Raw genomic sequence first — 25,868 nt, 5'->3', positions numbered from 1 at the left:
TCTTTATCTCCTCCCAACAACGGGGCTCTTCTCCTTTTACCGGCTACAGTTACCACTACCTGGGGAAAGCGTCTGATGGCTACTGAGGAAAACAAAAGCTCTATCCTCTTTCTTTTCTCGTTGTGGAGTGGCAGATGCACTTCCTTTTCATGCCAGGAGCACAGAGAAAGCAAGGCTTATGGGAACCAATCTAAATGCAGATGGCTTCTTTATTCATTAGCCATTACGTTGTGAAATCAACATCAAAGACACTTGTCTATTGCCACACTAATATCTTTGTAGAGCCACTCTGTGCATATTTAACAGATTTCTGACAATATTAGTAAAAGCACTAATTGATTACTAGAGAAAATAACTGATTTATTTGCAATAACATTTCAGTTTCATTTTCTAGCTGTTCCTTCCATCTCTGTGCAAACAAGCTTCACAGAGGTGATCTCTTTCTCTTTTCCTTTGTATATCAGCATCATTAGAACCCTGATGCTCCTGAATAGACTGTGAATTCAAATATAAAGCTAATTGTGTCATCAAGGGAAGTGTGCAGGTAACATGATGTGGTCGGAGAAGGGCTGAAAGGAAACTCCATTTGACTGACAAATGAGCTGGTTCGCTCCCTTGAGCCTAGATTGCGAGAGTCAACAAAAGTCTGTCATGGAAAGTCTGGGATTGCCCTTTATTTATATGCAAATACGCAGAGGATGGAAAACATGAAAATAAAGTGTGTGACTGGCAGAAGCCAAGTCGGCCAAGGAGCACAACCAGGACTGGGCCATAAAACAATATACATAATTATTGCAATACAATTTTTAGCGTTAACAATATAAGAAAAATCCAAAACATAACTGTATGATGCGTATGAATTGTGTAAGCACAGTGAAGACAGTATCCTTCTACTTCAGGTTTGTAAAATGTTTTGTCGAATATCAAGTGTTTCTCATTCTCTGCTCATAAAGAAGAGTTTAAAACCACAACCAGTACAACCAATAATGCTGCATTTAACATCAGGATTATCGATATTGACTGATATGAACATTTCAATTTTGGCCCTACCAGATGTTTCCATCATGAACTCAAATCACCTGAGGTCAACAACAAATTTGACAGCTATTGATTTTTTTGATTTGAAATATTATGCCCGAAACCCAGACCTCTGTTGCCGCTTCCATCCTGATTTAATGCTTCATACACTTATTGTGGGTGGATGTAGGGGGGCTGATATCCAATGCCTTCAAACGCAGAATACATTTCCAACAATACACCCCAAAATGGTTAGAACAAACACTTACACAGAGCAGAAAAACCGGAGGGAGAAAGCTGCATAAAAATCGCAGGAGGATAACATCACAGACTGCTACCAGATATCCCGTAACAGGCCAGGAGCGACCGGATGCTTCACTTGGTCTGACACAATTAGGAACAGGTCTTGATGCCGGACAGTCTCCTGTTTCTGCTCCTGGCTCCTTGTCGGGTGAAAGTGGTAACAGAGCACCATTGAGGGGCTGAGGGGTGCACACATGGAAAAACTGGGGCAGGATCACAGGCAGATTTTGAAACCTCAAAGCCACGAATTGGACACGAATGCAACAGATTCTTCCATAAACCACCCCAGACACACTGTGGTTGCAGGAAATGGGAATCTACCCACTCACCACTTGAGCTCTTCCCGTTCAGATCGCCCAGCTGCAACTAGGCTATTTCAAACCCCATGTTCCCAGTGGAGGGTGAGTCGGGACAGCTTGTACAGGAAGTATGTAGAGATGGAGAAGCTGCTGCACTCAGCTATCGCTAACCCCGCGTTATTACATAATAGTACGCGGCGCTCGACTGCAGAGTCACGGCTGTCAACTCGTCACAAACACACACACGTTAGCAACTAAGCTAGCTGCGTTGTATCAACATCATCAGCTGGTGCAGGGGTGCGTTCGTTTTGTCGTATTCTCGTTTCGGGCGCGTGAGACTCACCTTTCCTTTCTTTGGGGGGGTCTGCGTGCCGGCGGGTCGCGTGACGGGCTCAAGACAGGGGAACACAGGCTGTGGGTATTCGTCCGGTCCTCCTGTGTGTGCTAAGTGTTAGCAGGCGGGGTTGTGATGTTTATTCGCAGGCAGCCATTGCTTCAGTGCGCGTCCCCCTCCGCCCAGCCACGTCATCCAGGTCCAGGTATTGATGTTTAAAAGCACAACATTAGAATTCAGGGTTGCTGGTTCGATTGCGAGCGTCACCGACCCACTGATGTTCAACCTGTTCTCCACTGGCCCGCCTACACGGTTCTGTCACAGCTCTGAGGGGACGAAGCTCAAGTCAATAATAATGCACCGTATTTCCGGTTACAAATTTCAAACTAAAAGCCAATTTTATTTAATTGAATTGAGACAGTTTTGAAGAGACTCGTCTTTTATAAGGGTTTATAATAATTGTCCTTAAATACATACTCAGTATAATAAAATGTATTGTGTTACCCCTATTTTCTATCATCTTACTTCCTGAATATATATTCGTACTGACTTTTTACAATGTTAGCATATATAAGTATTGTATTTACATATCATTTTTATATGTATTTAAACAATACAAGATAATATATATATATATATATATATATATACATAAATTGAATATGAATATATGAATTTAATTACTTTTGTGCTTGCATCATATATAAGTCATAAATGCTGCCGTATGTGTTATATGAATCGAGATTGTATTATTATTATATTTTCATTATATTATTGCTCATACTACAAAGTTCTATTAACTAATCGTGATAGTTTTCTTTTTATGCCAAGTTGGTATTTTGGCACCAATGCTCTGTCTTGACTTTATTCTGAAGATCGAACACTCGATATCCTGCTCATGATTGATGACAGTGTACCTTGACACAAAACATGAGACTTCCTTCCTTGTTTCTACTCGGTCATCGTTTGAGTTCCCTGAATGGACAGAACAGCTCAACAGCGACCCTGTCAGGCCACTTTCACTTCTGACACAGTCCATCTGAGCGCTCTATATCTATGATGGACAACATTTAGTTGTATAAAGTTATATATTATCATTATTCTGGCGGTGTATGGCACCTTACATGGCTGTTGTTATGATCCTTTCCTGATAAACAAATTGATGTCTCGTTTAATTTGAATATTAATTGAACTGTGGTGTGGTAAAGATATTTATGTCTATTTGTAAAAATTATGTTTTATATTCGGGTACAAGATACCATCTCTAGCATGCTTCTAAAGTCATGGTTTTTAATGTAGTACGTTGGACTCTATGTGCAGCTAATCACATCATCATAGGTTTATAAACTGTGTACAGGATTACTGTGCACGCATGTCTGGGTAAAGCCTGACATCTAGTGGCTGAGAGATGTATGTGATGGGACGTGGAGAACATTTAAAGGCACGATTGAGGAACTCCTATGTTGTTGTTGCTTTCTATTGGATGTTGTGAAATGTTAAAAAGTCAAAGTCCTCTGTGTGACTTTAGGTTTCCTTGTGGCCATATAGTACTGGACACTGAAAAGCCAAGCTGTGTGTTTGATTTTAGTGCATCCCAGACTTAGCCCTGACTGGTGGAGGGTCTGTCTCACAAGATGTAATGTCCCACTTTCAGTTGTCTTTTTTAAATAAACTAGTCACTTAATAACAATATGAAAATTTGTCAAGATTTTTTTTTTCCTAAGCTGTATTGAAGGCCATAATGTGCTTGAAGAAGATATATTAAATGATGTGTGGCTTTGCTCAAAGCTTTAGAGCTTACAGTAAACAAGGAATGACTTCAATGTGCACCTTTCTATCCATGTATCTATTTATCCATCCATCCATGTATATATTTATCCATGTATCCATGTATCTATCTATCTATCTATCTATCTATCTATCTATCTATCTATCTATCTATCTATCTATCTATCTATCTATCTATCAATCAAGTGTTGCCCCGTTGGTAATTGATGCTGATGATTCTAAGTTGTATTATGAATGGATGGTGCTATAGTGACAGCTAACCACAATGAAGTCCCACCTTTCGGACACAGACTTGTGGTGAAGGAGCAGTGACACACAGCAGCTGTCATTTTGTTTTCTGATATATGAGAAAACCCATCATCAACTCTGTATTTTGTAATAAACAAATAATAGTTCAAAAATGTTCAAATGTTCAATATCAATAAAATGTGGACAGGTGATCAGTGTTCTGTAGCACTTGGGTTTGTTGGTTGCCTAACACACCTCTGAAATAGCCAACATGCAATGTATGAAAAATATAAACAGCATAAAGTAAATCATTCAAACTTATATATAAACCACACACATGAACAGTAATAAAGCATACTGAGTTTCATTTGATGAAAAATACAATCAAATCTTCACTGCAGATAAACCAGGTAGGATGAGCACAACGTTTTCTAACTTCACTTCCGCACCATAGACTTTTTTATAAAAAAGCTCAAGCACACAAACAATGAAAAGTGGCAGTTTGTTGTAGAACTGTTTGAGGAAGACCCACTAATGACAAGGAGTAATTCTGAAGTCGCTCCAGAGCAAACAGCCCATAATAAACAGTCAGGTTTAGAACCGGAAGTGCACTAGTAGTTTATCCTTTAATGTACATTAGATCTCCTGGTAACGTGATGTGATTATGTGACCTTCTGTGTGATGAGACCTGCCCTTCATCTCTCACATTTTGACAGCTCCTCTCTCCTCTCTCCTCCTCCTCCTCCTCCTCCTCTTGTTTTGTTTCTACTACACAGCCTCCTGTTTCCCACAATGCTCAGCGGACATCACCACCAAGATGGCCGACGCTATGGAGGAATATGAGAAAGAAGCTGGCTGCGTCCCCATTCTCCATCCCGAGGTACGCTGTGTTGACTCCTCGCCGCCACGCGCACACACGGACACACACCAAACGCGTCTCGCCCGGTCCGTGTGTGGCGGGTTTTTGTCGTGCGTTGTGTTTTTCTCGGTAAACTGCGATGCCCCCTGCAGAAGAACCACCGGTGGGGGGGTGGCAGGCAGGCAGGCAGGCAGGCAAGCAGGCAGCTAGCTAACGATGCTAAAGGTGCTAACGCTAGCCCCCCTCCTCCTGCTGCTGCATAGCAAGCAGACGCCAGGCAGATGTGTTCGCGTTAATGTCCCCGCTAAACTCGGTGGTCTTCGCCGCCGTGGTGACACCGTGTACGACATGGCAGTGCGTGTGTAGCGGGGAGAGGGCACCGTTAACGCTTAATCCTTGCAGTCATCCGATGTTAGCTTTATAGCTCAACTGCCAGTGCAGGCAGGCTTAGCTGCGCTGATGTCCACTGGTGTCAAATATGTAAGCGTACATTAAGCTGCCGCGGTGGTGCGGTCTGTTCCGTTTAGATCATGCTAGCAGACAGGGATGTTGGTTAAAGTCTTATTTTCACTGTCATGTCAACCCCATTGGTTTCTTATCATGAATCCCCCCCCCACCCCCCCTCCCCCTGCAGGTCCACTCGGCTGGGATTGCTAGCAACGTTATCTGTCAATTTGTCATGTAGCATCTGTTGTTTCTACATCGCTCATCTATTTGGTAATGGTCGCTTTAAACGTACCGTGAACCCCACGCTTTAACAGGTATATATGCTTAAGTAGCCACAAAGGCTAACATCTGCCATGTTAGCCTCATAATAGGTTAGGAAGTAATTAGAATTGCAGCTAAATAAGGTTCATTTCAACAAAGGTAGCTTCAGACATAAGCTAACCTGACAGGAGTGCTCCTCTCTATTTCAGGCCAAGTCATCAATTTGTATTATTTTCATATATTCCCTTTATACTGTAGTATCTTGCATCAAAATTTGTAGGCCTTAACTTAATATCCTGGTTGTTATTATCATTGCCTGCCGTGTGATTTAAACATCAAGAGCTGAGTTTAATACGGTTTGTTCTATTGACAGCTGACTTGCTGTTTTACCACCAGTCCTGTCTTGATGGTTGGTTTGTAGCCAGATGGTCAAATCAGCTAATTTACCTTCAGCGTCGGCCTGTAATTGTCAATAATGGCCGTGAAGGGGTGCAGTTCAGATGATTCCTTTCTATCAGTCCCCAAGATGCAGGCAGATGCGTACATGTACCCTGAACGTTCATATAGTTGTTTATCATCTGGGCTTTTGGCTGTTACAAGACGAGACAAGACCCATGCTGCTTAACATGATAGGTCCAAGACTATTAAGCCCAATTCATTCTTCTGCGTCGAAGCTACGCTGTAGCCTACGTGGAGTTGTGCACCCTACGCAGAGCCCTACACTGCACCCTGATGTGCACCTCCCCAAAAATGTCACGATGCCACTAGCGTTTCTGTGGTGGAAGTGCAGAGCTACTCACACACCCCTAAGGACTACTATGAATTCTCAGCCCCTTACGTAGGCTACGTGTGGATTTACAGCGTAGCTTCGATACAGAAGCATCAATCAGCCTTTACTCGTATCGCAACCTCAATAGTATCAGTCACTAACTCACTCACACTTTTGCCATCAGGACTCAGGTGCACGTCAACAAGGTGCAACAGGGCCCACTTTGGCGAAAGCCTAGTACCTGTAGCCATAGTGTCACGAAATATAGCCTCTTTTCCACTGGTCAAAAAACCCAGTAACACCTGCTAACGTGGCTTGCGTCTGCAATGGGAATGGATACAATCGACATTCACTGTGGGGTCAAATGACTCTGCAGTATACACAGGTTTTTATCTGCTTAAACTCTGATCGCCAGTGATGGAAACATGACACCTGTATGAACATGCTAATTTCATCTTAATTTTGGTAGTCATGTTGCTGATGCTTTTCTCTCCATATCATGCAAATTGTAACTGGCAAATCACCGAGGTGAGCTTCTCAGCTTTCGGCACGTTGGTGATGTCGAACATGACTCACCAGGGATGAAAACATAAAGACAAACTCCTACTTGCAATGGAAAAGGAGTCATTACCCTCTTTTTCTCAAGTTTATCCACATAAAAACACAAACTTTGGTGTAAAAGAGGTATTCTTGCCATCTTGCCACTAACCCAGCACTTTACTGTCTGTCAATGTTTCATGTTGATGAGATGTTCTTGATGGTTACTGTTGCTATTATTATTGTATAAGTGTACTGTTTGCTCGGCGTTGCTCTGTTGTCTGTTTCATAGGACATTGTTTGTAGGGGTGAATGTGAATGTGCACTGTTGATAAACAGAATTTCCCCAATTCGGGACAATAACTAACTAACAAGTTCCACACCACAAAATGTTTAATTCAAACATTTAAAGTGTCCTGTTCACACATTGTGCCAAGATGAAACTGCGGTTGTTGCCTCATCATGATCTGTCATATTGCCACTAATATATTTGCTTCCATTTCAGTACTTGCTCCGTGTTCATAAATAATCCTATAATGGGGGAAAATGTGGTCAAATTAACCATAACAGCTGCATTTGTGTAAACAGGCACCATATGCTAATCCTGTCCTTGTCAGTTTGGTTTTGATTTTCACAAAAGAAAAGAAGAGCAGACAAAGGAAGACAGTAATTTGGAATGTAATCCTCCTGCTCATTATTCACCAAGGCTCTTGATTATGAGCAGAGATTAAGCCTCATTCTTTTTGGAGATTTTGAGACAATTATCTCACTTAGATGCTGCAGTGAAACCTGGACTATCACTTTCAGTCTGAAACGGTTGAGTTGCATTCACACCAATCTTGACAGTTGATCTGAGTCGGTCATCCTATGTCATCTCTCAGATGTGGTGTAATGCATGTTGGAGTTTTCTTGGCTTTGTTTAATGATGATTTAAATGATTATAAACACACATATCTCATTGAGAGCTGAAACATACATGTAGTAATTTGGTATTAAAATATTCAGTAATTTTACTGTATGGTAATGGAATGTGACAGTGCTGACCGCTGTCATATGCACAGATTCTGTTTGAAACCGTTGTGTACTTATTTCAAGGTATTCTGAAAACTACAAATACACACATGGAAGTCATGAAAGTACTGCTAGATAACAACTTCGTATATGAAAAAAAAAATGCAAACCCTTAAATGATTCTATTACACACTGTAATTTGAGGAAATACATGTAAGAATATTGGTTTTCTCCTATCGTGTCCTCTTGTGTGATAGATAACATGCTTCCTCTCTGTGGCACAGGAGAGGAAGTCTTTGCTGACTTGGGGAAACTCTGCCTTTTATAAGATAGGAAAGATGATTTCAAGCTGTTCTTTGCTGCCTTGATAGTCAGTTATTGACAATTCCTTCCTTAGTTTTGTTCAACTGGATGTTATTGTTTGAACCTTAGACTATATAAAGATGACACAACAGCTCCCCAAAGGTGAAGCCAAAGGGTCTCGATCGCCACCAAGTGTTGGGCTGCAGTATAGGTCCTAAATCCTGCAGGTTGTAGTTCTTATCACACTGATGTATGTCCAAGTGCACACTTGTCCAGTAAGTTTGGTTTTGATGAGTTATGCCTTGGTATGAAATGGGGTGAAACTTCATGATTGACCCCTGAGACTGACTTATGGTTGATCGAGCATGTGTATCGACAGGACTGCGCCATCCCCCAATCACTACTGCGCATACCCTGCCTCCAAATGCGCAAGATAGCAGTGCTTATATCAGGTGTCGACATGATGTCCATCTTTATATACAGTCTATGGTTTGACCTGATGGTGACGTTTGAGAGACATCAAACCGACTTAAGTCTTGTCAGTCAGGATTCAGTATTGGAGGCTGAGCCAGTGCCTGGAAAAATACAGTAAGAGAACCTGTCATCTGAAGTTTAATACACATACAAGCACCAGCAGCAGAGTAATGGTGATTTATTTTTCAAAAAAGGTAAAAAAAAAAATACCTCTGATGGTACAGCATGTTGAATATTAGTTTTATTATTATGAATTTGAGTTTTATTATCTATTTGACCCCTGTTGTCCAGTCGCCTCAGTAATTACTGCAATAAATACACAATTGCATGAGAGAAACAGACATTTTTTATTTTTGGCACTTAAAGGAAATAAACACAAGAACTCCACCTGTGCTCGTGCTTTCTCCAAAGCTTATTTCCTTTTCTCCAAACTGTCTTCCATTCATTGAGAGGTGCCACATCCTCCAGCGTCTTTAAATCATTGTGTAGAAGCTTTGACAATATGACCTTTTGGATGCACATATACCTGTCATGTTGAGGGATTTGTCTGATGGGCATATCTTCTTCATAAATGTAGTTTATTTTCTGTTTGTGCCCGCACAGGCTTGGCTTTAAGTTGCTCCTCCTTTCAACATGATGCTGCCTGTTATCTGTGTCATGTCGGAAACTGAAGTGAGAGCAGAGTGAAGCTGAATGCACAAAGCACCTGAATTAGAGCATCTGAACTTGAATTTCAGAGGCCATGCACTTCTTTTTTTATTGGAATGAGTTAAAAAATGTTGAATACAAACTTTTCCTCATTTTGAGGAACCTAAGATATAACGTCCTTGGCTTCCAATCTTATTTGAAATTGCAAATCAGTTTTCTTGCACAAAAGGAACAAATAGGTCTGGGACATGGTCAGGCACTTGATTTCATTCTTGGTTGTGGTGCAAAGTGGAAAACGCACGTTCTGTTTGCGTGGAGCATTCTCATTATGTCTTTTACAAACAAAGTGCTCCCCCCCTGCTTCCTCCAGGTCTGTGGATGTAAACTGTGCTTCGAATATTGAATTAGTCCCTCGGAATGGATCTAATTTCTGCCTGAATCTGATTGTGAGCTTTGGGCACAGCCAGCATGAGGAGGAACACAGTAGCAATGCAGTTTACATTGCTGTTGCACTTAGGAAACGGTTATAGTTAGTGTTTGCTGTGAATTCTCCAGACGGAAATCTACATAAATGTGGGTCTCAACTAGGGATGTCGGGATTAACCGAATTTACCATAACCGCTGTTTCATAATGTCACCGTAAGAATTGTAAAAAACACGATATTTAACTATGGTGTCCTGCCTCTCGCCAGTCACGTAATTTTTGCGAGTTGTGTGTGCGAGCCACTGAAATGTCAGTTGAGAAGAGGGAACCAACTAAACATCCTTATTTCCATCAACGCTGGACAAAAAACGCTGTCGGAGCAGTTCACAATAAAAGGAGAAATCCCTGTTTACTTTTTGTTTTCTGACCAGCACCGAAAGAGCGGCTGACACCCCCCCCCCCCCCCCCCAGCTCACTCTCTTCCTATTAACCATTATAAATGTAGCCGAGAGTTTAATTCACACAAAGTCACTGACCAACCTTCCACAATAAGGCAACTAAATAAAAGAGCTTACATAAATTACTTTTAAATAGCCGTTACACTATTAACAAAAAACTGGATATAGTTGATGATGATAATACATTTTTTAGTCCATTACCTATATTATTAGTTATATATTGGTTGTCCTGTCTCTTTCCTTCTATAGTATCGATAATAGTTAAAACCATGAAACAGTGATTTCCTCTGACAATAGTCGTGGCACCAAAATTTCATATCGTGACATCCCTAGTCTCAAACTAATAATTGGTAATGCTTATTGTCCTGTTGCTCCGAATAATTCTGCTGTAGTAAATGGTGCAGTTAAAAATGCATTTTCAGAGGTCCTGCTGTCCACCATTTTTAGCTCAAGGCACATGACCTCCCACTCCCCAAGGAGAAGTCGCCATATGTCCCACTGACCAGCTCCATCGACAAAAGCCAGGCCGGTTGCCTCTCTGAACAGAGGATCCAATCTAAAATCAATGGGTAGCACAAAATGCCTAATATGTTTAATTGATAGTATCGTTACTGCCCTCTCTACAGTTGTATGGGTTTCCAGTCATAATTAAGAGGTGAGAAAGTGCACAAACTGCAATTATCACTGCAGTTACAAATGCCATCATTCCCATTTTTTAAGATGGCAGGAGGGAATGAAGAGAGGGAACAGGCCAGTGCGATTGGCAGGGGGGGTCAGAGGTTATCTCCACGGAGGGCTAAGATGGAGAAAGTTACTTAACATCTGGTGTCTGAGGGTTTAGAGTCCTCTTACCCCTGTCCCTCGACTGACAGGAAATCACTTTCCCTGCTGAACGGCGGGATCACGTTCCCTCAGTTTAAAGTCCTAGTGGAGGAAGAGTCCTGGAGTTCCACTTTTTCTATTTGCCGGCCTGTAGGAAGGAATAACGCTCGGCTCAGTCACGATCGTAACCGAGTGACTCTCACCCGCCCACCTTTTCTCTGGCAGTTAAACTCGTCTGAATAGCACACTGGGCCGTTGAAACAAGTCGTATGGATTTGTAAAATGACCAAATCTTGGCAGTGCAAAGTACAAACGCCTCCTACCAGCTTTGACACGTTTAAAATACAGGAATAGAAATACAAGCTGGTCACCTTCATCTTAGCCGCACTCTCCTCCTCCATCCTCCTCCTCCTCAGTCTACTGTACTCTCAAAAATACAATCCCCTCCACTGCTGTTCGTGACATTAAATGTTGGTCATGCTTGTGGTGGCCACACAGAAACCTGATTTCAGTTTTAGTACATGGCTTCCATAATTAACGTAATTTCTTGCGGAAATTAAATGAATAAGACACTGCCATGTAAACCGCATTCTGAAAAGCCATTTTTACACTGAACATAATCAAAACTTTTATTCGCACAAAATTTACACTTTTAGCCTACAACTGGAGCTAATTTACATCAGCTCTGCACGAAACCGAAGGAATCTTTGGTTGAAATACTCTGCATGTCAGTGTCTGCACAAGGAGGATCTGCGGAGTCCAGTGCATGTCTGAAAGCAGCTAGTGTGACAGTGGAGGAACCAGGAAATGGAATTCAACCATCATTCATTCCTATATTTGCATGTTTGCCTTTCCTACTTTAACATGCCACAATGGCAATGTAAGAAGGCTTGCTGTTTTTGTTTTTTACTACAATGTATCTCATAGTTAGATTTTCAGAGAATAATCACAATGTTAATTGTTATTGGGTTGATGGACATTATCTATACATTTCTCAGCCAGAGTGGGAGATTAAAACACAGCTTGTTTGTGTTAGATTTTCCCAATGCACCTTCTCCATCTTGTTTCCCCACCACCATTCCCCATGATGTCAGAGATGCTGGCTCAGCACATCCCCCGGGCGCTGTAGGGAGGCCCAAGCTAAACTCGGATGCAGGATGGTACAGCTTGAAATCTCTGTGGCCCTGAGCTCTCACTTCAGGCTGCCCGGCAACTCTGCACAAGCCTGCCATGTCCTCTGCCCCCCCACCCCAGAGGCTGCCTCTGTATTCCTCATCGTCGCATAAATGAAAGTAGCAGCACAGCCAAAAAGGCTCAAAGGGCCTGCCTGAAAATAAACACAAACATTGGGCTTGAGTCGAGGTTGATGGTCGCCGAGATCCCAGTTTTGACACGAACTCTACAGAAATTGTTATTTCAATTTCTGGGGGGTTTTAGTTTGTAGAAATAAAGTACAGGTTACATGTTTAATTGTAAATGGACTGTATTTGTATCGAGCTTATCTCATCTTGATGACCATTCAAAGCTCTTTACAGTACAGCTTTGCTATTCACGTGCACATTCATACTGTGCATCTACGTGCAGCACTTTCTCTATCACACGTCACTCACACACAGCCCTCAGGGGAAGTTTAGGGTTCGGCATCTTGCCCAAGGATAGTGGACGACCCGCCCTACCTCCTGAGCCACAGTCGCGTCAGCTCCCTTTCACAAAATCAGATTTCAGAAGCCAGTGTGAGGGCTCTGTTTACCAGATGCAGCGCTAGTTTCTGAGTAATGGAGGCTAGTTGTGGTTTCTGTGGTGTTACTATGGAGGCTAATTGAATGTGAGTAGCACAGTTGCCACATCTGTGTGACAGATTAGATCTTCAGCAGGAGCAGCAGGATTCGACAAGCCTATCTTTATGTCTTTCCTGTTGCCTTATCAGCTATTAATATGAACATGTAATTGTCCTGCAGCAAGGCGCTGTGTGTCTGCATCACCCGAGCCTCTCTCCTGTTCAGAGGCTAAAAACGTGTTTCTGCCATGTTGCCCTTAGAAGCCTGTCCCTCGTGTTCTTTTTTAAATATATTTATTTTTAATAAATGTTGCCAACCGAAATCTTGATATCCTCATAAGCATTGGAGCACCCTTGTTTATTAATTTCTATATTTGTCCCTAGATTAATCAGATATAGTCATAGCCAGGAACCCTGGAGGATTAGGTCTGGACTATCTCTAGAGGCTTCTTTTTAAACATGAACAACGCAGCAGGAGATTCTCTGCTCAGACGCACTTCCCAACAGCAACATATCTGGTGGATTTGGGTGAGGGGTGGTGCACCAGGCAGAGGCAGGATGTAAGGTATTAATTCCGCTGCAGAGATCACGTGTTTTTGTTTACAGCACATTGACACCGGCATCGGCTCTTATCGCCACAAACTCTCTTGGCATCTTTTTTGGTGTCCTCCAAATGGATGGCACTGCTTTTTCATCTTGAGATGTTTTTAATGTTTATTTTTCTTATTTTTCCGCCTGTCGTGTGTTAGAAACGTCATCAACACAACCGGGGGATGTCCTGATGTGTTCTCACATCGGCTTCTCCTGAGTTTTGTGCAGGCTTTATGCGAGGGGGCCAGGCGGAGAAGGTTCACAGAAACTCTGGAGGCTCTCACTCGGACAATTGCGTTCTGGATGATCTCCTGAGTTCAGTCCATGTCTGAAAGTTCGCTATAATAACACAAAAGATCCCTATTGTTGTGTTTTGTGTTGTTGATTCATTCTAGAGCTCTGCACATGTGCTATTGCTCTTTCTCTCAGTAAAACATTAACAGACCAGCCTCTCATAGTCGTGGGCATCGGGAAAAATCCTGACAGATCGGTGGCTCAGTGAACCGTCAAAAAATCTATAGAGTTCTACAGAGCAGTTACAGCTACATATATATTCTAATTCTGTGGGAAACACTGTGCCAATTTATTGCCTCATGTAATTGAGTAATTGTTTTGTTAAAAATGTCATTCACAATCACTCAGGTCATGGGGATGTCTCGAATTAGGTTACTTTGTGTGACTAACAGTCTAAAACCTCAGGATATTCTATTTGCTGTCATGTGTTGCAAGGAAAAGCAGGAAACGCTCACTTCTGATAAACTTGTAGTGGAGATTTTTTGTCAAATTTGCTTGAAAAGGGACTAAAATAATCGATTATGAAAAAATATTGCAGGCCTTTTCTGAATCCTTCCTCTCTCTGTCTTTTCAGGAAATCAAACCCCAGAGTCATTACAACCACGGCTACAGCGAGACTGTCAGCCGTAAAAACCATGTGGACGACTACAGCACCTGGGACATTGTCAAAGCCACACAGTGAGTGGATAATATGTACATGTGTGTTGTCAGAATTCATACTGTTCTGTCACAGGGAGGTGGACATTGTTTACGACTTCCAAGTTATTGGCCTAATTAAAGCAGCAGCATCTCCGGAGTCAACATGTTTACTCATTTACAAAAGCTACCAAGCTACATTCATTTTAAATCCGGAACCACCACTTTGTTTTCTACTGTGGTTTTCGGATTCAGTCTGTGCTAAAGAAAGAAGTCACAGGCTGGTGAGAGAAATGTGTAAATGTGTTCCTGATAAGACAATGAAAGCTTTGTCTGACTTGTTTTGATTTGAGGTTTGGGATATCCCCTTTTTAAGACAACCACTGCCAAGCTATGACACAGATACAGTCTGTGTTTGTTTATCTGTGTTGTTTGTGTGTGTGCTCCTATGCATGTGTGCATTTTGTCAGTGTGTCTTATGTTTTATTTGCTTCACCCTGTACTTATTTGTGTATGCACACATATTTGTCTGTGAGGAGACCTTAATCCCACCCCACTCCTCTTCCTCAGGTACGGCATCTTCGAGCGGTGCAGGGAGTTGGTGGAGGCGAGCTTCGACGTTCGGCAGCCAGACAAAGAAAATGTTACCCTCCTCCACTGGGCCGCCATCAACAACAGGATAGACTTGGTCAAGTGAGTCAGCGCGATAGTGTAGGATGTTGACGTTGGTTGTAGCTTTGAGGTTCGAGATTTTCAGGTTGTGCTTGGAGGGTTGTGAGTCTGAACTCCAGGACTGGCTAAAAATATGTGGTTGTGCTGGTCAGTTCTCAGGTGTGAGTTATAAAAGTGAAACTAAAAATTCAGTATTGGTAAGGCTGTAATCTAGAATGTCCTGTATGAATCCACCAAGCTTTCTCTCCTAGCAGTTAGTTTCACCAGATCTCTCTGTGTGTAACATCCTTCTAGTATTTCATTTCCTTGTTGGAAAAAATGCCAACAGTTTATTAAAGTCTGCACCAGTTTCACAGCTCACACCCAGATTAGATTCATAAAAAGTGTTCACAATCTTGTGTAGATGTAAAATACAATTAAACCTGATAATTGTGTTCCTGTGTGTAGATACTACATATCAAAGGGAGCCGTAGTTGACCAGCTGGGAGGAGACCTGAACTCCACACCTCTGCACTGGGCCACCAGGTAACAGAAACTCACAACAGATAACACGTCTGCCATGTGATCGACACATTTCCCCCACAGCGTGTTCACCTTTTTTGACCTGAGAACATGCACTTTTCTCTATCATTTTTGTTCAGACTATTGTAATTGAAATGCTTCTTTTGATTCATATATATTCCTTGCGATGGTCCAAGGTTATAACAGAAAGCAACTGAATCTAAAGCTGCTTTCCGATATGCACTGAATCCTGCACATTTTCCTGTAATTTTCCAGTAAGAACGCAGATGTCCGACTAAGTCGCTCTGGAATTTATTCCTAAACGTTTCCTGCCAGCCCTCTTGTAAAAATTCTGGAACATGTCCAAGTGAGAATACAGCAGGACAATTCACACCAACAAGTGGGCGTGTTGAGGACGTTTCTAACCCATGAAGGAGGTGCAAATACTTCAGGGTGAAACACAAGATATCAACTTGGAAAGACAATGAGATTTGATTTCCTGCTTGCTCTACCCAGACGACACCACCCACCTGAATATTTTGGACATTTTCTGGAGTTTGTTGGAAAACAGCGTAAGAGAGATCTACTTTAGCTTCTCTCGTCCAGTTGATAGTCAATTGTAGGCTTATTTTAGCATTGACGCAATCAAGCAGTGCAAAGTTAACTGTTTAAACTCATCAGCGCAGTTGTTTTACACGTAGATCCTCTATCTTATCTTGATAGTCTGAAGGCGTTTTTATTTCCTCCTTCCTTTTTGTAACGATCACTCAGTTGTGCTGTAAACTGAGGTGAAGGGACTGGTTGCAAGTGATCCACAGTCGCCTCTGTGACCCCCAGTTAGCAGACATGGGGGGGGGGACATGAAGCTCTCTCCTTCTGAATTATTGATTGGTTTGACAACAGGCATAGGAGTCCTGTGTCGGTCTCCACCCCCCCATCCCCTCCACCTACCAATGACCTTTAAATGCCCCTCGTCGACTCTTGTCTATATGACCTCAGTTATTCACACACATAACCGAGCTAGGTGTGTTGGGTGTTACTGGCTTTGTCTACTCAAGTATACACACAGCAAATTACGGGTTTTGTGTGATGAAAGAGAGACACACACACACACACACACACACACACACACACACACACACACACACACACACACACACACACACCGAGGTCACTGTGATCTCATAAAACATGTTTTTGGCCATAACTCAAGAATCCCCCCACAATACACTTTTCTATTAAATATCTTGTTTCTTATTTCTGTTATTTATATTCCCTCAAAGTCTTCACGATATATGAGCCATCTTAGGGAGTGTCTTTATCTCTTTTAAATCATTGTTTGTCTTCTTCCAGACAAGGCCATCTATCCATGGTGGTGCAGCTCATGAAATATGGCGCAGATCCATCTTTGATTGACGGCGAGGGCTGCAGCTGCGTCCACCTGGCCGCCCAGTTCGGTCACACCTCCATCGTAGCCTACCTTATCGCCAAAGGAGCGGTAGGAAACACTCTTTCCAGCAGGCTGAAGCTTTGTCTCTTGTCAGTAGGGGTGTAACGGTACACAAAAATCACGGTTCGGTACGTACCTCTGTTTTGAGGTCATGGTTCGCTATGTTTTTGGTACAGTAGAAACAAGGAACAGAAAACAACAGATTTTTTTATTTATTTTTATTCAACCCTGGTTAACTATGGCTGTGTCTTTCTTACCTAAGTAATTTTTACAAAGTAAAATAACAAAATAAACACTTTTTTTTTCCCTTCAAAAAAAATGTACCTGTCCACATAGTTTGCAGAGAGGGTTTGATGCCCTGCTGGTACTAACAATGTCATCACTCTGTTAATGCCCAATTACAACGAGTCGGTACCGTGCATACCGAACCAAAAGGCCCGTACCGGAATTTTTCACTTCGAATATATGTACTGTTACACCCCTACTTGTCAGAAAGAAAAAAATAAACGTATGTAATGGCCCTTAACACAACAGCAAGTGTAGTTGTCACTCTACACAGTTTCCTCAAATGTTTTTTCCCTGTTTATCTGTTTTGTTTGGGCTTTGTGAGCCACTTTCTACCGTCGCTCTCCATCAGGGGGAGCCCTACCACCTCTCTTGTATTCCTGTCGCCTCTCACTGGCTCCTCAGCTTTTTCCAGCGTGTAACTGAACCTTCCCTCTCTAACAGGACGTGGATATGATGGATCAGAACGGCATGACTCCTCTGATGTGGGCGGCTTACAGGACACACAGGTGTGCAACACTTACATTTTGAAGTCCACTTAAGCCCATGTACAAGCCGGAGCATGTTTCTGCTGACGGCAGACACACACGGAACATTCTCGTGTGAATGACCAGTAATTCATTAGACAAACTGCTGACACAGGGAAACGAGTCTCAGTCTTGCTGCTCTGCTCTATATGAATAATCCTGACAAGCAATTTTTCTCTGATTTATATATTCAGCAATTAAATATATTACAATAGTGGGTGATTAGCAGGATAAAATGGAGAAAGGAGAAACGTCTTGAGGTTATGTAAATGAAAATGCATTGAAAGAAAGGACAGTTTTCATATGACATCATTGTCTTTCGAGCACTTGTAAAAATGTTTTTACGTCTGTTATACATCTATTGTTGACCACAGACGTGTATTTGTTTGGTTAGGTGGGTTTCTTTACCCTGAGTGAGATACACCCACTGGAAGAACATGTTAGAACTCGAACAGCAACAATGTTTTACTGAATTCTATTGGCTCACATCTGTCGAAACCAATTAGCGATTAAATGTCCAATTTCACACAGTATCTTAAAATTTATGAAAAATGTGTTGTTACTTTAAAAACTGAAAATGGAAGATTGTTAGAACTAACAATGCTATGACATGTTATAGAAAACAATATACAAGTATTTCTTCATTTGACAAAAATTTTTTGAGTCAAAATATATTTTGGGGTTTTAAATCCTAACAAATGGCACAGTCATCTCATTAGGTGGATTTCATAACTTGATTGATTTCTGCCTCTATGTGATAGTGTGGATCCCACCCGGCTGCTACTAACCTTCAACGTTTCTGTCAACCTTGGTGACAAATATCACAAGAACACAGCGCTGCACTGGGCAGTGCTGGCCGGCAACACCACTGTCATCAGCCTGCTATTGGATGCCAACGCTAACGTTGATGCACAGAACATCAAGGTAAATTAATTCCTCATGGCTTTGCACTCTGTCCTAGCTGTTTCATGCTGGTAATATTTAGTTCCGTGATGGTACATGTGCACAGACTTGTCTTCTGTCCCTTTTCAGGGGGAAACGCCGCTTGATCTTGCCAAGCAAAGGAAGAACGTCTGGATGATCAATCACTTACAGGAAGCGCGGCAGGCAAAAGGCTACGACAGCCCGTCCTACCTGAAGAGGCTGAAGATGGACAAGGTACACGCAAACACATACACACATTTAAGAGAGTCACTGCTTATCAAGTCTCACTGTCTAAACAAAAAGAAACACACAGTTTTGATGTTCGTGGGGCAACCTTACATTTTCTATCTCAGTTGAAGTGGACATGCTCAGACCAGCTTGTCCAGGTTGAACTTCTTTACAGCCCAAGTGCAACAGCATGCCTGGGGTTGGTTAATGTGTCGGACTTTTAACAGTTTCAGAGAGACAGTCTGACAGGAAGTAGAGGGTTCTTTAAATGACCTGTTGCATTTAACAATGTGACCACCTGGGGAAATTGGAACAAAGCAGGAAGCAAACCGTCTAATCTGAGCAGAGAGGGTGGTCATTCACATGTGTCCTGATAATCAACTGGAATACAATGAACTTGGTACCGGAATACGGGATGTTCCGATATTTACTTGGTTTCCTGACAGAGTGGGTGATTTCAAAACATCTGTGGTCAGTTATTTCCTGTCCTGGTAGAAGTTGTGTATTGCTTTCTGTTTGTTACTGTCTGAATGTTTTTATTTTGACTTTGTAGATTTTTTGGGGGGGGAATTTTTGCAACTGAATACGTGTTTTAACTCAGCTTGTGTTGTCTTTCTTCTTTTCTGCTGGGACATAATAAGTTAATGAAGGTACATTTTAGATTTACACAAAAATTGCATTAAAGATAGAAAAATCGATGCCTATTCTTTGACAATGTCACTGTAGATTTAGTGGATTGTAGATTATTATATGCACATCCCATTGAAGTCTGTTGTTTGCCTCAGCTTTGGTCCAGATCACTACTGTCAGGCCCAGTGCTTTAGTGAGTAGAGCTTCATAGGCCATAAGTGTGAAATACACCTGCTGCTTCCTTCCTTGCTCTTCATGTCACAGGGCTGTTAAAGACATAATACCCAAACTAGATAGAAAACTAAATAGGTTGCATTTCACTTGTTGAGGGTCGGGACACCTCATTCTTTAAACACAGACATTTTTAAGTTATCATTGTCAATTATTGCAATAAATGACAATAAATAAATGCGGAAGATTTTAACCATCAAGGTTAACTTGCAAATGAAGCTTTAATTACAATCTTTCTAGTACAATGTTTAGTAATATAAATAGTAATAGTTTAAATTGTCCTTTTCTGTTTTTCATTTGTTAATTGGAAAATCAAAAATTCAATAAAATATATTTATACAAAAACGAAAAAATCAGTGTATGAAGTAGTGTAGTAACCCTAAAATAAAAGTGAACTCAAGGCATGTCTGTACATGTGTGGGACTTAATGATACACCAACACCATCTTTCATTGCCTTGTAGAGGCGGTTGAAGAAGGGCTGTTGCTCGGCTGCGTCCACACCGATGGCACGTCGCACTATAGACGACCCTCAAAGCTAAACCTGCTCTGTACAGACTGCCCTTAACGTATAGTTCATCACTTGTGCCGTTTTTACAAAAATCCCCAATGCTGCTCTAAAATAACTGCAGAAAACCCTCCTCATAGGGTGAAATCTTAAACCTATATGTTAGACAGTTAATGAAGTCCATGTTTTATTGATTTTTGACTTTTACGCCAGTGGATTTGTCTCATGAACCGTGCACATTTAGTCTAATTATTTTAAACAAGGGTTAAGAGTCACCTCTAAGATAATATTTTTACGTTTACAAAAGATTTTAAAACCATAAACCGCTACAAAGTGCTACAACATTCTCCTTCCCCCTGGTTTACGTCTCATGTATTTTCCATTTCTGCATTTTCTGTCTTGTTTTCATCTCTCTTTGATTTTTCTTTACTCTCCCAGACTTACATCCATCTCTTATCAATCGTAATGTAATGCTCTCCACATTGAACTCAATACTTTGCTTCCCCCCTCCTTTTTATGTCATGTCTCTCTCTACTTGTCTCACTTGTTTTTTTTTATCCGGCCTCCTCCTGCAGGAGTTCAGGCAGAAGGTGATGCTGGGAACGCCCTTCTTGGTCATCTGGCTAGTTGGTTTCATTGCTGACCTGGATATCGACTCGTGGCTGATCAAAGGCCTCATGTACGCCGGTGTCTGGATCTCCGTGCAGTTCCTCTCCAAGTACGTGTCAGTCACATAAACACACTTACACTCACACACACCTCACAGATTTCTGTCTGCTATGTTCTTGCTTCATAATGGGTGGAAGACATAAATATCCATAATTCATTGTTCTTGCTTGATTATACACTGTTTTTGTTTTGTTGCTTGATTTTGTTGGTTAAACTTCTTTCTAAAAATTCTATCAACTATTTTGATGATGACCCACTAATGCAAACATTGCTAGGATTATGTTACATTCAATTTCCTCCAATAGATCCCCTACACCTAAATATTACACTGGGCTTTTAAACCCCTTTACTCCTGCCATCAGGTCCTGCTGTTGCAGTTTGTTGTCACTGCTGTTAACCTTTTGACTACAATAACATACTTTTACCAGAGTGTTCGCTGTATAATTACTGACATTCCCAGTGAAAAGTCCACATGAGGTGTAGAGTGCAGCTGCAGTGTGTCACTAGGTCGTGGTTTGGTTTATTTCTGCTGCTGTCAGAACAGAGTGTCGGCTTCATATTCATCCACATGTGCTGCAGTGAGCAGGTTTCACATGTGCAGGAAGAATGCCTTGATGTATTGAACACATTAATTAAGTGTTACTGTGAACAATATTTGATTAGCAGGAAGTGCAGTGCAGAAATGAGATGATGGTTAGGGGTTAATGAGGGCGATTTAAAAAAAACAACAACACTTAATTCCTCTTCTTCTGTCTTCTCTTCTCTCTGTGTGCAGGGCTTTCTTCGACCACTCCATGCACAGCGCCCTGCCTCTGGGAATCTACCTGGCCACCAAGTTCTGGATGTACACCACCTGGTTCTACTGGTTCTGGAATGATATCCTTTTCTTTCTTTAGACTGCATTCGTATTGGCTTTTTTTTTTTTTTCAAGGAAGAGTTTGACATTTAGGGAAATGCTTAAAAAGATTGATGCCATTGTAATGTCAGTACAGTTAAAATATAGCTACTGCTACAGCCAATTAGCTTAGCTCAGCATAAAGACTAGGGATGGGGAAACAGCTAGCCTGGCTCTGTTCACAGGTAATACCATATACATTAAGTTTTTATGTACAAAATGACATTTGAATTATTGTGTTCCTAACCCCCTTGCTGGCACATACTACTCCATCTCCGTGATAGATGAGTGACATTGAATCAAAACGTTTTGGCATTTAGCTGGCACTCGTGTAGACCTCTACCTCTTTCCAGCCACTCAGAGTGACAGATTGTTTCCACATTAAGTCACATATCTGTATTCACCCACAATCCACTTGTGTGTGAAGTGAGTTGCCAGAGGTTTGAGACCTGGCACACTCATCGTCTCATTACCAGAGTAAAGACAACAATTTAAAAACCTTGCAGTTTCGTTCCATGTTCCTCAAATGGGCTGTTTGTTCTTGGCTTAATAGATCTTGCAATCATGCAATACAAGCCAAGTGCTTTTATGTATTGGGTCAACCAATATATGTTTGGCAAATGTTATCTCTAAGCAGGAAGATCTCAATAAAATAAGGGCTCGTAAAATTGAATTCCCCCCCCCGTATTTTGCTAGAATAAGACAAAACACTACTAGGATAAGTCCTCGTGTTTCAGGCCAATTTCAGTGGATTAAAGGAGTTGGAAGAGAGAAAGCTGTGTACAAAGAGGAGTTAATGGAAATTAGGGCACCAGAAGCTGATATGTTCTCTTGTTAAAAAAAGAAAGCAGAATAAGTTACGTGTCTAAATGAACACGCCGCTTCTTTACTGTGTTTCATAATCGGGAACAGTGTGTTTAGTGTGCAGCAGCTGCTGGGTGAAACCTGACAAAGCGACTCCAAAGAGTTTCTCTTGGCCACAGCACGGCTGCTTTCTCATGTTATTTTGTTCGTGGAAGAATGGCTGTTCTTTTTCCGGAGCCACTAATTGCAGGAGGTGAGTGGGGAGTTCTCGTTTGTGGAAAGCTTTTAATTTAATGCCTCATTGCTTGACTAATGGGAAGGGAGAGGGTCTTTGACCTGAGGTTATTGAAAAAGAAAACTGTGCTCTAAGGGTCTTTTCATTTTTCATGTTGCTGGAGATGTGTTTTGAACATGTTTTTCATGGATGCGTGGCATCTACTCAGCAGTAAATAGATGGGACCTCACTACAGTGAAGTGCCCTGACCTGCTCATGTGCATTCATCTTCAAAGAGCAAAGATTTGATGAAGTTAACATCCCGTGCACTGTTAGATGTTTGTTCGTACATGGATCATTCACCACGTGGGAAGTTGTCCCTTTGACAACAGACATGTCTGGTCTCGTATGAAGACGTGATTGAGAAAAACACTGCTTCTTTCAGACTTCTCTTTTGTCCTCCAGCTATCAAGCCTGTCATTAGGTGTGTGTGTGCGTGTGTGTCAGGAATCGTTTTGCTCTAATGGTGTCTCTCCTCAGCCTTTTCAGTCCACAGACGTGCTGGTTCATGACTCTGACATCATCGAGACATTAGATATTTCTCCTACAAGGCTGCAGTCGTGGTCTATTCTGTTTTGTTCCGCCGCTCAATAGGAGATTTTGGGTTGACATTTGGTTTTGTCCACTTGTCTACTTTTTAATCAAGTGTAATGTTTCTCAAGAGCACCGTGAGACCGGAGGATTTTGTGCTTGTTGTGACGAGACGTTAGTAATTAATTTAAACGCACATCCAGCTTTTTCCACAAGTATCGTTTTGATACTTCAACCCCACTGGAACAAATGTCCAGTTAAGGTCCAAGTGTGTTGTCAAGTATGATGCGTTATCCAGGTGCTGACATCTGTTGTGAACAGGCCCACACTCAACATCTGGATGAAACATCTGCTGTCCTAGAGAGTAAAGATGAAATAATCGTTTGAATAGGGGGATATCAGCGCACACTGCACAAGCGAGTCCTTCCTTTTAAAGGTGCGCATAGTGTTGCACTTGCTTGTCACTTGTTTTTGAGAAGCAACATTTTTGCTTGAAATTAGACAATTTCTGATTAATTTATTCGAATTGACTAATCAATCATGTAATAGTTGCAGCTCTGCCTAGTTGTATGCGCAGGAAGGGAAAAACATAGTTACGAATATAAAAGAGAGAACATCATTCCTCATGATAGTCCAAGCTAATCGCTGCGGGAAGTGTTTGTGATTGATGGATTTCTGAAATTCTCAACAAAAAGGGTTTGACGTGAAAACGTGTGTGGGTTTCAGCCCCATTTTGATCATCCGACAGCACTGCAGTTGAAGCGTAGCAATGCTTTTTACCTCCTCCTTTGTGATGTCAAGGGAAGAATCGGTTTACTCGGTCTGACCCTTCAGAGCCTGGTTACGTAAACTGTGGCCTGGGGCCCAGCACGGGTTAACATTCATTCTGTACGTGCCTGCAGTTCTGGTGACCCTCGGTTGAACTTGGATTAGTAGATAGGATACAAACCTTTCATTTGTGCGAAGGGCTGGAAGATTCCAACATGTGGTTTAAAGTGTCTTGTCCGGATTTCATGGTCAAATATGAAAAGGGTACGTTTTCATTTGACATTTTACTTTTTGTTCAAACTTTTCAGTGAATGATTTAAGTTGCAAAGAACTGATAACCACAAGGACCTGATCTGCTGTTGGTTTCGTAACAGCCCCAATGTCTGTTAGGCAGTGTCATTATTCTGCCTGGTATTTTGCACGTCTTTGTTCTACCTTCAAACGGTGTGTCTACCATTCCTGACCCACTTTCTCATAATGTGAGCTTATTATCCTCCCCAGGCCTGTGGTGGAAATCAGATCAAATGACAAAGGTATGAGCTGAGCGATGCTACTTCTTTTGTCCTTCCCCCGGCCCAGATCATATTTTCCTTATGTCTCAAGTGAAAAAGAGGGGGAAGACCTGCTCATAAAATGCTTTACCAGCGGGGTTGAAGATTTGAAAAAGACAGATTTGTGATGTGTGGAATTAAGCAAGAGTGCAGAACTGATGAAAGACGACACTGACTGCTTTGTAGAAACAATAAAAACACAGAGCTTTGATCTGTATCAGTTTAACTTTAGTTGAACCGAAATTATATCTGCTCCTTATTAAGGGTGCAACGGATCACAAAACTCACAGTTTAAGAAATATGTACACTTCCTGTAATAACATAAGAGATCTCTGATATTTTGCTCCTTTGATTCATGTAGAGCTGTGTGCAGCCCTATTTATCTCATGCTCGCCCCGTCTCTCCCTCTTGCATGCTCGTGATATGGTCCATTAAGTTTTTACCGTGCACACAGGCACTCAGACATCATAGTTTCAGCTGGAGCTGTGTGTACACATGCAGTGCAGTGCAAGTAGTCTGTACCTGTCATTCAGGCACTGTGGCGCGGGCATGTGCCCCTGTGGTACAGCCACAGACTGGATCAACTGTGTGGGAATCATTGGTCTTATGTGCCGGGTGTCAGGGTGATGTAGCTTCAAATGTGTGGCCATGCTAGATGTATTGCCAATACCATATGGTTTATTTTGCCACAGTGCCTACATACCGTAACAGTTTTATCCACCATCCGTCATCAGTATATTGATCTGGGAATAAGCCAAAAATGCTTGCGTCCATTGCAGCCCTTCAACAGATAAATGGATACTAATGGGAAGGCGCTGACTCTCTGTCCCACTGAAACCATTTGTCTGAGGAGTTGCATCGATCCCTGGCTCAACCTCTGCCACTCCACTGGTCATTGAGTTACTAGACCAATGAGGCACTCCAGTGAGTTTCTTACTTATCAGTTCTGTTCTGTCAACCCCCTCTTCTTTATGGAGATACTTTAGAAGATCAATCTCCATGTTGTCCTCAGGGATGTGTAGGAGCTTCTCTCGCTCTGTCAGAAAGTGCCTATGAATGAAATCATAACTGCGCTGCAGGGATGACCACAGAAGCTCAGTGGTTTGGTTCCTTGTCAGCAACAAACCACAGTAGTTGTTGAG

General features: G+C 41.8%; 2 protein-coding genes across 6 annotated transcripts in view; one reads left to right on the top strand and one right to left on the bottom strand.

Moving 5' to 3' along the window:
* Window positions 1-2,286, bottom strand: part of osbpl8 (oxysterol binding protein-like 8) — an 81,871-nt gene extending 79,585 nt beyond the window's left edge. For all 5 annotated transcript variants that reach the window (XM_034578262.1, XM_034578265.1, XM_034578264.1 and 2 more), the window contains exon 1: window positions 1,963-2,286. The gene's annotated coding sequence lies outside the window, so the exon portion shown is untranslated. The remainder of the gene's footprint in view (window positions 1-1,962) is intronic.
* A 2,357-nt stretch (window positions 2,287-4,643) lies between these two features.
* zdhhc17 (zinc finger DHHC-type palmitoyltransferase 17) overlaps window positions 4,644-25,868 on the top strand; it is a 30,779-nt gene continuing 9,554 nt past the window's right edge. Inside the window, exons 1-10 of the mRNA XM_034579083.1 lie at window positions 4,644-4,849; window positions 14,219-14,322; window positions 14,851-14,973; window positions 15,400-15,477; window positions 16,807-16,951; window positions 17,633-17,697; window positions 18,477-18,639; window positions 18,748-18,873; window positions 20,810-20,952; window positions 21,679-21,779. Of these exons, the coding sequence (XP_034434974.1) occupies window positions 4,787-4,849; window positions 14,219-14,322; window positions 14,851-14,973; window positions 15,400-15,477; window positions 16,807-16,951; window positions 17,633-17,697; window positions 18,477-18,639; window positions 18,748-18,873; window positions 20,810-20,952; window positions 21,679-21,779 (1,111 nt within the window). The 5' untranslated portion in view covers window positions 4,644-4,786. The remainder of the gene's footprint in view (window positions 4,850-14,218; window positions 14,323-14,850; window positions 14,974-15,399; window positions 15,478-16,806; window positions 16,952-17,632; window positions 17,698-18,476; window positions 18,640-18,747; window positions 18,874-20,809; window positions 20,953-21,678; window positions 21,780-25,868) is intronic.

This window comes from Hippoglossus hippoglossus, chromosome 23 (assembly GCF_009819705.1).
Source record: "Hippoglossus hippoglossus isolate fHipHip1 chromosome 23, fHipHip1.pri, whole genome shotgun sequence".
NCBI lineage: Eukaryota > Metazoa > Chordata > Actinopteri > Pleuronectiformes > Pleuronectidae > Hippoglossus > Hippoglossus hippoglossus.
This window is presented reverse-complemented; position numbering and strand designations above follow the sequence as displayed.